The sequence below is a fragment of the Triturus cristatus genome, chromosome 6 (assembly GCF_964204655.1).
Source record: "Triturus cristatus chromosome 6, aTriCri1.1, whole genome shotgun sequence".
NCBI classification, from domain to species: domain Eukaryota; kingdom Metazoa; phylum Chordata; class Amphibia; order Caudata; family Salamandridae; genus Triturus; species Triturus cristatus.
The window spans coordinates 1,341,478,441-1,341,491,124 of NC_140589.1; the positions used below are offsets into that span (position 1 = coordinate 1,341,478,441).

The window sequence follows — 12,684 nt, forward strand, 5'->3', positions numbered from 1 at the left end:
CTTGTTCCTCACAACCACGAGGCAGAAGACTAATGCGGTAAGAGCACCCGACTAAATAACCTTTTAATCTCACAGCAACAGGTTCCTTGATCTCTGATGTCCCGAGGAAGCAATAACGAGACATTGAGAAAGGTAATGGAGACTATAATATGTTATTCATAACGAACTGATAATGATGGCCCCATACGACATAGTGAACATTCTGCGTATTTGTTTGTTTTTCTGGTCAAACGTGCACGTTTCTTTCAATCACGGTAAACATATACTGTCTATTCTGTCTTGAATAACTTGAACTGGCTAAACGCGAGTTCACAACACGCATAGTATTAGAATGAGTGGGAGAATGCCGTGTTACTAACTAAATCAGATATGCCCCAACGAGTGCTATCACTCTTGATACTACATCCACACCAATAGTATTAGCCCGAACGGCACAACAGTTCCACTACGCTTCTCTAATAAACGCGTATTTACTTCCAAAGATAATTAACATAGGATTATTGACACGCACATCTAAAAAAAGCGAGTTAATGATGTATATGTGCTGTTTGAGATTAGATATCCAACATGCCCACACAAGTGCTACTCCAATTAAGCCTTTTAACCGCTATTAAGCCTTTTAACCACGTTTACGACTTCCCTCCCTAATAGCCCACAAGCCAGTCTCTCCATGATTGCTCATTTGTTTTTAACGTGCCAACTTCCCCTTTTTGAATTGCTCAATTGCAAGCACGATAATTATTGAACCACGTTATCATTGTCACAGCCCCATTGGTTATATAGGACAAATGGTCACTATATCACAAATGCTGAAAAGAGGGAAGAATGATTATAAGAAATGCAAATAATTTAATCTGTATTACAGAGACAATAACTCTTCAAAGGAATAAACATAGATATGATCAACTGATCATTCGACAAAAGGTGGTAGAACGGGCCCCTTTTCACATTTCGGTCCTGACGAAAGCCTTAGGAATGAACGAGAAGGCTGAAACATGTTGACCTCATTCACAGACCTTTTTCACTGATGCAATAGACTAGTAACCCTGTCTATCATGACATCATCTTTGTTTTAATTTCCCACTTCACTCGTATTCTCAATAAAAAAAAATTGTAGCTTTTTGAGTTTAGTAGGGAATTTTAACTTCACCACCAATGAGCACTTTGCACAACCCTCTCTTTTTTGATATCTGGACGCTACTGTAATATCAGTTGGTCTACCTCCAGGTGGAGGACAGCATACTAACAAAAGAACCCCAATGAAGATGCTGTGACAGTACACGAAGGCGGAGAATCAAGATACACCGCCCCCGACCTGTGTACTCATATGAGGGTTTTCTTATACAGTATCCTAGAATCTAAGACCCTGATACCACAGGACAAGTGATCCATTCTCCGAGAACCTGATTTTTTGTATTACCATTGGAAGCTGGATGGATCACTGCTTCTCATTCCCTCCCCTTTGATATTTACGTCAGATAGTAATGTGCCTGCTGAGACATGTTCTCTGGAATAGAAAGGTCACAGGTTATATTTCTAATGAGATAGCTTAGTGGGTTTGAGTATTTGCTGCAGGAGTAATCTTCATAGGAGAGTTCCCAATTGATTTTTACAAAGGAGAGAAGCAAATGGCATGGAAAGGTGCTCCACATAAGCAGTGCAAAAGCAATTCACTACACAAGAAGTCCTCAGTTTACTTGTAAGTCCTTATTTTCACTCCAAACTCTCCTCTGCATACACTCAAAATGTAAACAACATGGAGTCTAGTTTGAGTGTCAGCGTATACCGAGTCTTAAGAGCAAAACAAAAAAACATTTAACAGAAAGAGGACATCGTGGTCAATTTAGGAGGACAAAAGAACCAAGTTGAGATAGCAAATTCTCATTTCTGGGAGACAGCATCAGCACTGGTGAAGATTTTGACCTCCGAAAACGGTTTCTATGACTACTGAAATTTGATGGGTAAGGTGGCTATTCTTCAATTGGTCATTTGGGTTTGGAAGCAGGTTTGTCAGTTTTTATGGGTGGGTATATGGAAAAGTAGGCAAACAGCCACGGTTTCAAGATTCAGAGCATTCTCACAACCCTTAGAAGTAGCTTCCCATCTTGGAAGTGATTGCCGAGAGCCAATACATTTTGTTGAAGTAGAAACAGACCCTTTACAGTTGTAATGGGCACAATAAAGTTTGTGGAAGTAAAAACATCACCCCTATTTACGGCAGTTTTGGAGAAGGTCCACTGGGACTAATTTTTGTACTGCAGGCACTCAAAAGGAAAAAGGAAATGGGCAAACGCACCTTTGCATCACATGTCTGAATGCAAATATTTTTACAAGGAAAAAAGCGTGCATGCATACATTATACACGTGAATACTCTTGGAACTCTACAGCGAGTGTAGAATTCCAGTAGTGCTATGTGGGTTCTTAAAAAATGCCGTAAACGTTGGTGGTTGCTCCAAACCTAGCTTTGATTTTGTTAAATATTTTGAAGCTTTTAGAAAAAAAATTATTGAGTAAAACATGGCTGTCTGAAAAATAGCTAAAGTACTATGTCTGTTTATAGCAGTAGCAAAAAGAGTAGCATTATTTTATCCATCTATAGAATATTTGTACACATCGCACTTGGGCTTTGGATCATACAACTGGAATATTTGACACCTCTGTACAAGGGTTTTCTATGGGCCTGTAAGAATCATCCCTGCAGTACAGGCATCCCAGAAAGGGTTTCATGTTTTTTTGCATTGCTGAAGATAGAAACCAATAAGGAAAAGGTGGCTGAAATAGATTTTAATCAGCTATTTTCATTTTGATCTGGAAACTGTGCTTTTATGAAGGTCAACTGATCACTTGAATGTCATTCTATGTGCTTCCACGTTAATTTGTGATGCAAACATCAACGAAATGATGCCCCTGCAGAACATGAACCTGGTATTTTACTAAATTAGTTCAAAAGTTCTTAATACATTCTCGACGTGATTGGCATCATAGATCTAGCTGTTACCAACTAGATTATATACAAAATATGTTAATTTGTGTTTGCTTAATGATATATTGCTAAAAATTGTTATTTGCAAAGTGTGAAACAATAATGTAATCCCTATCTGCCCGCTTGCCATTGTTAGCTCTGTAATTATCCACTAAGGGTCGGTGTGGGAAAGTAAGTGTCCAGCACCAAGAAACCTTTTTGGTGTATGTGCGCTATACAAATACAGTATAACATAACACAACACACAACAAGTCTCTGCTCCAGTTCTCACAAATTTCATGAGGGTTGGAGTGCAAGGTTTGCAATAAGGAGCAGGTCATTTCCGTCCCTTGCTTCCCATGCGCTTTTCCCTGCAGCAGCCGTGCAATAGGCTACATCACTTGGATTCACCCTTAACACTGACCTTTCTTTCAAAGAAAACATAAGCAAGACAAACCAAGTTATTCATGATACCAGCTTTTCCCACTAAAGAAAGTGAAACTTTTGCCCATAAACTGATTTCAGAAAAGCATTCCAAGCCATAGTCCTCTTGGATGGAGGCAATGCCCTGCTCCACATTCTCCCCAATGCTACACTGATTCCCATGAAAAGTATCATTCATCCTGCAGCTGTCTTATCAAAGACTTGAAGAAATATCATCCCAAGAATACACCTTCTTCCGGACCAGCTGGATCACATAAACCATAAACCGCACCCTTTCAAACATGGTAGAAAAATAGGCTCCTGAGATAGCCAAGGCAATCTTAGACGACATCACCAGAATGGAAAAACACATAAAAAAGGAAAAAATTACAGAAAGCCAGGCCTCCTTCTTTTAAGCCCTGGAAAAAGAACATCTTGTCAAGATGAGACTTGTCACAACCCTCCTACAGTTTAGGAAGCCTCTGAAGACGCACCTCTTTAGAGTATAAAACATTTCTGCATGGCAGGTCTCACCACCTGTGAATATCCTAGATCCTTACAAACTATCCCAAAAACGTATCCCTGTGCTCCCATTTTTAGTGCTTCTCAGTTCTAAGACTACCTTTTCCTTTACAAATACCTTTACAAATCTACAAGCATTGCAACATTTCTAATTGCCAATTCATCCTTAGTGGAGATATATGCATGCATGGAGAATGGTTAATGAAGGTAACTGTGTGTTTTCAATAATTTGCGACTAATGTTCGGGAGTTGTTGGTTTTTAATGGATGCATTTAAAAGGACATTATTGCATCTTTCAATTAGTTTTTTAATTGCCTTAGATCAAACTCTTTGGAAACACTATCTTTAGTTAACACAGCAGTGATTTTACAGTCTGTTTTCCGTTAAGATAAATGATGAGTACACTTTACCAAGAAGAAGCTGATTCGTTTCACTAAAATTAGGAGTAAACAATTACAGTTGAAAACATTTCTCATTGGCCCTGAGTAAGCATACAACACACAAATATGTGAAGGCTTTACATTTCTGACAATGATTACTACTTTTTGCAATATTTTCAAATACAACGCATTTATACTCACACAGCTGAAAGAGAACTGTCCTTCTTTGGTTTCCTTTTGTCGCGGGCATCGCTAAAGTCCAAGGCCGCTTTGTCCATTCCGAGTAGCTCACTAATTCTGTCTCTACCATAGAACTCTCCATATTTATCCATCACCTAAAAAAAGATTATTTCATCAGCTAAGTACCGTATGGTTATGTTTCTTTCATATAAACAGGCAGAATCAAAATTGCTTGTTGATAAACAAACATAGCCAGCAAAGCAGTGGTTTTATTTAAAAAATTGTTCTACACTATATAGAAAGGAATTTCCTAGTAATACTGCTGAAAGTGATTAAGCCATCTGCTGACAAACCCCACACCAAGCAAATCACGACTTTCTGCTAATCACAATGGCTAATTTGCATAGATTTGAGTAGCTTTATTTAAGAATAATGGGCACAAGCATATTAGCTTTTCCTCAAAACAACTTTGCACGAATGTCCTCTCACCATTTGAAAGTGTACATTCGAGTGCTTGGCTCTGTAAGAAAGTTAAAATTAAGAGCTTCCAAAAAGAACTACAGGCCATGGGCCTTGACTAATGTGAATTTATTTATAACTGGGAGTGAGGGTCTGCCTTGGGATCCTAGGTTTTCCCTTTAACATCCTATAAATCCCACGTCAGAAAACACTGATTTTAACGTTAGTGTAGGCTACAAGTACACCATTCTTTAAAGCTCAGTTTAAAAGATTTAAAAAAATATTTTCGATGCAGCTTTCATCTTGCAGGTAACTGGTATTCCTAAAAAACCATTAACTCCTGGGCATAATCTGTACTATGTAAAATAACATATGAATAATACAGTATCTGATCTGATGGAATAAATTCAGCATGCAAATAAAACACAAGTTCCTGCTGTGACCACATAAAGTAGTATGAGCACTTTAAACATATTTGCTCTTAACACGATGAGACTTATGCGTATGGGAGGCAAAAGATCTGTTTATGCTTTTACCCGAAAATGACATAAATTGATGACTTGAGGATAAGGTTGTTGTAACTGTCCTGTGTGTTTGACTATTTTCAGGTTTCTAGCCATTCTACATGTGGCACTATGCGTCTATGATTTCAGTGGGAACCCAGAACTTGAAGATGGCGTCAAGGAACTTTGGTTATATTCATGATGTACTCGTGTGGCCGTCATGGCTGCTGTTCTAGCTTCCACTGAACTTTACCTTCTTAGAAGACTTATTCTTCAAAAGTTCTTCTAAGTCTGAAATAAGCCGAGACCATGCCCAATCCACCTCGAGTCTCGGATACACGCTCCATCACGGTCGGCCATGACTTTTCGATGTTGCCATGGCCTCGTGTGACTGGATGCCTGTTGTTGCCGTTTTATTTTTAAAATATTTTCATTTTGTTTCAATTGCCTGAGAAACCTATGACCCGCACAACAATAACAACAAGTCAAACTCAGGTCAATCCCAGCCCCAGTAGCCATACATGTTCTCAATACATATCGGGCACGTAACATCCTGTACGATTCCATTATGCACTGGAGACATCCTGGTTCCCAACCTCGCTCCCTCCCCGAGTCTCCTGTGACCATGTGGTCACGTCTAGTCCCCGCTCTGTCATATATGATTTGGGAACCTTCATAAATACAGGCTAAACCATAGGGATTCAAACAATTACTCCATATCCTAGTAAATTTCTTGAGGCACCCTCTACTCATGTATTTAACCCTTTTCAGCTACCATGTACAGGTCCATGCCTCGTTTCCATTTGTGCAGTATCGGGGCGTCTTGTGTGCGCCAATGTTTTGCTATACCACGTTTCGCAACTACTATGCCCAGGGCGCCAAAAAGCAAATGGGGTCTGGGTATGTCAACATCACATGGGATACCCAAAAGGATTAATTTCGGGTCTGGTGAGAAGAATGTTTTTAATATTGCATTTAGTTCCTTAATTATCTCACCCCAGTACAACTGTATATGTGGGCAATCCCACAACGTGTGTAGGAATACCCCTACTGCGACTTGGCAGCGCAGACAATGATGGGTCTCGGCCCTGCCCATTTTATGTAGCTTTGCTCTATCATAGTAAACCCTATAGAGGATTTTAAACTGGATGATACGCAGTCTGACTTTAATCGCTACCTCTCTAGGGTGAACCACGGCCATCTCCCAGTCTACATCTTCCATCTCCCCCAGGTCTCCCTCCCATACCTCCTTTAGTTTACCCAGGGTGTCAGGCATAATAATATTTATTGTCTTGTAGGTAAGTGACACTGCCTTGGTTGTGAGCTCCTCCTGCAGTAATCGCCCCTCGAGTAGTGCATATTCCGTTAGATCTGTCTCCCCTACTCCCTCCCCTCTCCAAGTGTGGCGTAATTGGACATATTTGAGGAATTGGAACTATGCAACCTAAATTCTGTACTGAAGGTGGAGAAGGATTTGAACTCACCCCTTGCAATGATATATCCAACAGCAGTGATCCCCAGTGGACCCCAAGCTGAAAACCCTGGAGCCCACCTACCTCCCTAAGCTAGTTTCCCTTCCACAGTGGTGTCGCTCTGGTTATCTTGTGGGCCAACCCCAGGATTCTAGTGGTCCTTTCCCATACCTCCATGGTGACTCGTGTTGCAGGGAGCAGCCTATGCATCTCCTTTCCTCCATATAGATAATGTAGGAATCTGTGGGGTGTCAGTATCTCCTTTTCTAGTCTGTATGTGGCATGGTCCCATGCTACCTGTAAACAGTTGTTTATGGGGGTTAGGTGGGCTGCCCAATAATAGGCTTCAATGTTCGTAAGCGCCAACCCCACATTATATGGGTTGCATTGTAGTTTCTTTAGGGCAATCCTTGTGGCTGTGGCAGTCCTCTGCGTTGGGTGTAAGAAAGACTCCAATGTATTTAAACTGATTTGGAGGTCCCTTGGCAGCAGCGGCCATTCCGTTATTTGGCCCAGGCAGTATAATACCGACTTGTGGCAATTGATCCTATAGCCTGAGAACCGGCCATACCCATCTATTATTTGCAACACTGTGAGAATCGTTGTGTCGGGATCCGTCACAACCATAAGAATATTGGCTGCATAAAGCGATATCTTTTCCTCCATTTGGTCATTGGGCGTAACCCAGTAGCCCCGCACTCCAGGATGTTGTCTAAACATGCATGCTAGGAATTCAAGCACTACTGTGAATCAATATGGAGATGAAGGGCACCCCTGCCTGGTCCCACTGGAAATTGGGATGTGTGAGAGAGCCTTTGTTTGACTCGTACTGCCACTTTAGGGAAGGTGTATAGTAGTGTCACCCATTTCCTGAACTTCGGTCCGAACTCGAATTTGGCCAAAGTGGAGTCTTAAAAGTTAAAAGGGCCAGTGAACTGCATTGAATGCTTTTTCAGCATCTAACAACAAAAAAACATGCTGGTGTTGCGGTTCTTGACCGCCATCATCCAATTGTGTGATCAGCGGAGATTCTGTCTAGTGGCTCAGCCGGACATGAACCCTGATTGGTCGCAATGGACGCGAGTTGTTATAACACGTAAAAGTCGAGTAGCCAGAATTGTCGCCAGTATTTTGACCTCTGTGTTCAACAGAGAGATGGGGCGATATGAGTTGCATCTATCTCTGGGTTTATCATTTTTGTGGATGGTCACAATGGTAGCGATCCGGAGATTACTGGAGGATACCCTCCTTATAAGCGTCTTGATAGAGATCTAGGAGGTGAGGGGGGTATTTCATTTGGGCCAGGGGTTTTTCTCGGTCATAACCGGATCACAGCCTTTCCCACTTCCATGTCAAGTCCCGGTCGAGTGCTTTCATGTCGCCCTCATCTATTCTGAGAGCCTGTATGTCTTTTAGATAGTCATGATTAGCGGTTGTGTCGCTAAGTGGTCTGCTTCCATAGAATTCTTTATAGTGTTTGGCAAATGCCAACACTATTTGCTCATTCGTGGAGAGTGTCGCTCCCTGGTCATCTACGTTTGAACACACCCATCTCGCCACAGCTTCCTTCCTACTGAGCCAGGCCATCAACTTTCTGGGGTCAGCAGATCTGGCGTGGCTATTGCTTGTCCCTCTAGGGTAAGCATCTACTCTAGTTTCTCTCTTCCCTTTTTCTTTTCCCATGCTATCTGGTTCTGAGCCCTATGGCACAGCGTAGCTCCGGTGGCTACCGTACCCTTGTTTCCGGGGAAAAAAAATTCCATGTCGGTCCGAAGACTACATATAATTTCACAATTTTGTAGGTCCCAGACATTCAATTTCCACGATGGCTGTGGGTCCTGGGTCCTGGGTCTTAGTCCCCAACTGTTCCCACAGAGGTGAGTGATCTGATAACCCTTGCATGAGGTAGTCTATCCAGCTAATCATTTCCAATTCACACGAGGGGAGGAAGACATATTCCAGACTTGAGTAGACATTGCGTGCCCCCTTGAAATATGAGTATTGTCAATTGAGTGCATGTTAGGACCTCCGTGTGTCTGGGAGCCCAAGTGTGTCAGCAAACCGTGCTAGTGGGGTGCTACCCGCCATTCTCTCGCAGTTCACTTACTGGTCTGATGATGTACACATAACTTCATTAAAACCTCTCCCTATCATGTGGAATGAGGCAGGGGTCTCCAGGAGGATGTACCCCACTTTGAGCAGTACAAGGGATTGCACTTTGGGTGGTACATAGACACAGATGATTCTCACAAAAAACAAGAGCGACCCATATGCCCTTGAGAACTGGGTAATGCTAATTAAGCAGAGACAATGTTCACAAGGAACTCATTTTTTAAATAAATTGGTTAGTTATAGCAGCAATTAATGTAACCTGCTTGAGTGAAGCAAAACAAACAGATATAGAATAGAGCCTTAGCTCAATAAAGCATACAGATAATTAAACAGTTTAAAGCGTTTTAGTCCACAGGACAAAAAAGGTTTTTGTTCTCACGTCAGCCGAAGTGAGAATTATTTATTCTTGCATAACAGTTTTTTTCATACAAAAAAAGGAATACAAAAGTTGTTTCCTGTCTGTGTATTTACAATATATACATATGCATAGTGGAAGTGAATTGTGAACCCCAGTGAAATAACCATAACCAAACCCGTGAAGTATAGAGTGTGCAATTGAAAAACTGTAGTGGTGGTTATTGGTAAACAAAAGAGGAGCCAATGGAAATGTAATACAATTGATTCTTCTGAGACACTATATGATTTGTTGAGGGCTCTCCCTTTTTAATAGCCGATGACGTTTCCACCCTCTCGCGTTACGGGGTCTCTTCAGGACAAGGATTCTAATTCCGGGTGCCTGAGTTGTAAATTCCTTCTGGTATATTACCTGGTACTTCCCACAGTAAGGGTGCTTAGTTACCTTAGAAAGATAAAACTCAACAGCTTGGCTTCTGATGAAGTTCACAGTAACAGAGGTTACTGTAGATCCAAGGCTTTTTATTAGGTAATAGCCAATTGAGGGCAGCACTTCGTAAACACTGGAGGCCAGATATCATTAATTCTGGGTCCGTCCGGCTAGTGGAAGTGGCAGTGAATTATAATCGAATTAAACCGTACTGGTTAATTTAGTGGGTGAGGTTCTGCTTCAATACCAAGGGGCATGAAAAATGAAACTGGATATGACACAGCCAGACAAGGAACCAATCACTTGGCTGCAGAGCACTGATACTGGCACCCAAGGGTTTCAAGCAGGTGGTAGAAAAGGAGTAAACCGAATGGAATAAAACAGCAAGATTACAACCAGGGATGGTAAAACTCTACTGACCTTACATGGAGACTGAGTTGAAGACTACTGTATGGAAGTGCATGACGTCGTTAATGGCGCCATAGTTTGATTGTTTTGGACAGAGACCACACATTTACCTATTTTCTGTAGGCATTATAATGTAACTCCCAATTACTGTCACGATTATAGCTTTGACAGGTTTTTGCAGTCGTGTCACAAAGATTTTGCATCCAGCATTAGACCTCCGCCATTTCTAAAAAAAATTAGTTTTAGGCCACAGTGGATGGATTTTCAGCACTTGGGCTCTGGTGCTTTGAGTATGTCAGTTCCTGTATAGAGTCCAAACGAATGCTATCGCAAAATGCTTTTTACTCAGGATGGGATTGCTCAGGAGGAAATACTCCAGTTGCTTTAATGCTGTCAGGACAAATGATAGCTTTATTCCAATAAGTCTCATTGAATAGTTCCTTGAACTAAAATATGCATTTACCCGTCTTGTACTTTTATGAATGTTAAACAAAAATGGTAAGTGCAGCACTTGAAAAATAAACTCTGGGTAAGCTCTCCAATTTGAAATTAATATGTAAACAGTATTTTATTTTAGACTTTCACGTTATAAAAGAGCTTGAATGTTTATGAAGAAGACAAGGACAGTGTAAATAGTAAAATATAATTTGCATTTTTTCCCCAGAGACGTCTTCATGGCACTGGTGATACTGGCAAGGAAAACAGCGTGCTAAAGTTGTCAGGCATTATGTAGTGACCTTTGCTAGGACATGTTCAGACTTCCTTTCTTGTTTATTGCAGTCAAGGAAAAGAACAAGTTACCTACCTTTGGTAATGCCTTATCTGATAGAGACTATCTAGCCACAGATTCCTTACCTTTGAATTTCCCGGGTCATCAGACTGGATCCACATTGTCTGTTAACAGTAGCCCTGCCAGCCGGCAGGTAGTGTCGATCGGCTCTGCATCCGTCGTCAGTGTTGTCCACACCAGAAGTGATGTTGCAGTACTTATTTAGGTGCCAACCAGGAATGCTGAAATCAGTTTGTTTTCACAACTTTCCATGCCAGAAACGCAGAGCCAAGAAGCCCACTGACCACCCACTTGTGTTAAAACAAGGGCACTGAAAGGGGTCATCTCTGTCCCTAGAAATTCGTTCACAGAGCGAGGAGGATGGGTGGGTCGTTAAGGAATCTGCGGCTAAATATAGTTTCTACCAGATAAGGCCTTATCGAAGGTAAGTAACTTGTTAATCTGATAGAGACTTCTAGCCCCAGATTCCTTACCTTTGAATAGATACCAAAACAATACCATCCCTGGACGAGGGTCTGCAAACTAATTTCAAATTAGGAAGTCCTGCAGGATCGAAAAGGCAAAGTGCCCATCCCTAGAGACCTTACTGTCCAGGCAGTAGTGCTTGGTAAATGTGTGGGGAGATGCCCGCATTGCTGCCTAGCAGATGGCCAGGACTGGAACCCTGCATGCTAACGCAGTGGTCACAACTTTAGCTCTGTTGGAATTAACTTGCAAGCTTTCAGGAGGTTGCTTCTTGGCCAGTGCACAGCCGATTTTGATGCAGAGCAAAACCCATCTGGAGATAGTCCACTTCTGCACTGCCAAACCTTTCTTTGCACCAACATACCCCATGAAAAGTTGGTCATCCACCCAGAACTCACGTGTGGGGTCAAGGTAGAAAGACAACGCTCTTTTTGGGTCCTGACAATGGAGTCACACCTCTTCTTTAGAGAGATATAGAGTAGCAAAAATGTTAGGACTACATGAAAAGGAGTTGTCTTTTTGGAGAAAGGAGGCCCTTGTGCAAAGCACCACCTTGTCAGGATAGACTGAGATGTAAGGCGCCTTAGATGATAAGGTCTGCAGCTCACTCACTCTGCAGGCAGATGTAATTGCTGCAAGGAAGGATGTTTTCAAGGTGAGAAGCCTGAGCGGACAATTGTGTAGAAGTAGCTCATATCAAAAAAGGTACAATCAAATTACGATCCCACTGAGGCATAATAAGTAGTGAAGGAAGTAGGAGATGAGTAAAACCTTTGAGGAACCAGTGGACAATAGGGAACTTGAACAAAGAGGCAACCATACCAAGGAAGAAATGGCAGAAAAATAGCCCTTAAGAGTGCCCAAAGCAGAGCCCTGCAGGGCAAGAGAAAAAACAAGAAGCAGAACTTCAGAAAGAGGGGCAGAAAGGGGATCAACTGACTTTTCTGCACACCATGCACAAATTTCTTCCAACGGCAGGCGTATACCATTTTGGTGGAGGGACACCTGGCTGCCAAGATGACGTCGCGAGGAAGGTCAAAAGCTGCCAACTGTTGCCACTCAATTTCCATGCAAGAAGGTGGAGAGTGGACAGGTAAGGCTGAAGAAGCCTCCCCTGCTGATGCGACAGAACTTCTTCCCAAAGGGACAGCCTGATCGGAGATCAATGGCCATGCTGAGTAGCTCTGGATACCAGACTCTCCATGCCCAGTCAGGGACCACAA

The 12,684-nt window shown here is 42.0% G+C and overlaps 1 protein-coding gene across 1 annotated transcript in view; it reads right to left on the reverse strand.

The window, feature by feature from the left end:
* The window catches only part of RYR2 (ryanodine receptor 2), a 3,458,987-nt gene that overhangs the window by 181,952 nt on the left and 3,264,351 nt on the right, over window positions 1–12,684 (reverse strand). The window contains exon 95 of the mRNA XM_085612346.1: window positions 4,490–4,623. Coding sequence (XP_085468472.1) covers window positions 4,490–4,623 — 134 coding nt within the window. The remainder of the gene's footprint in view (window positions 1–4,489; window positions 4,624–12,684) is intronic.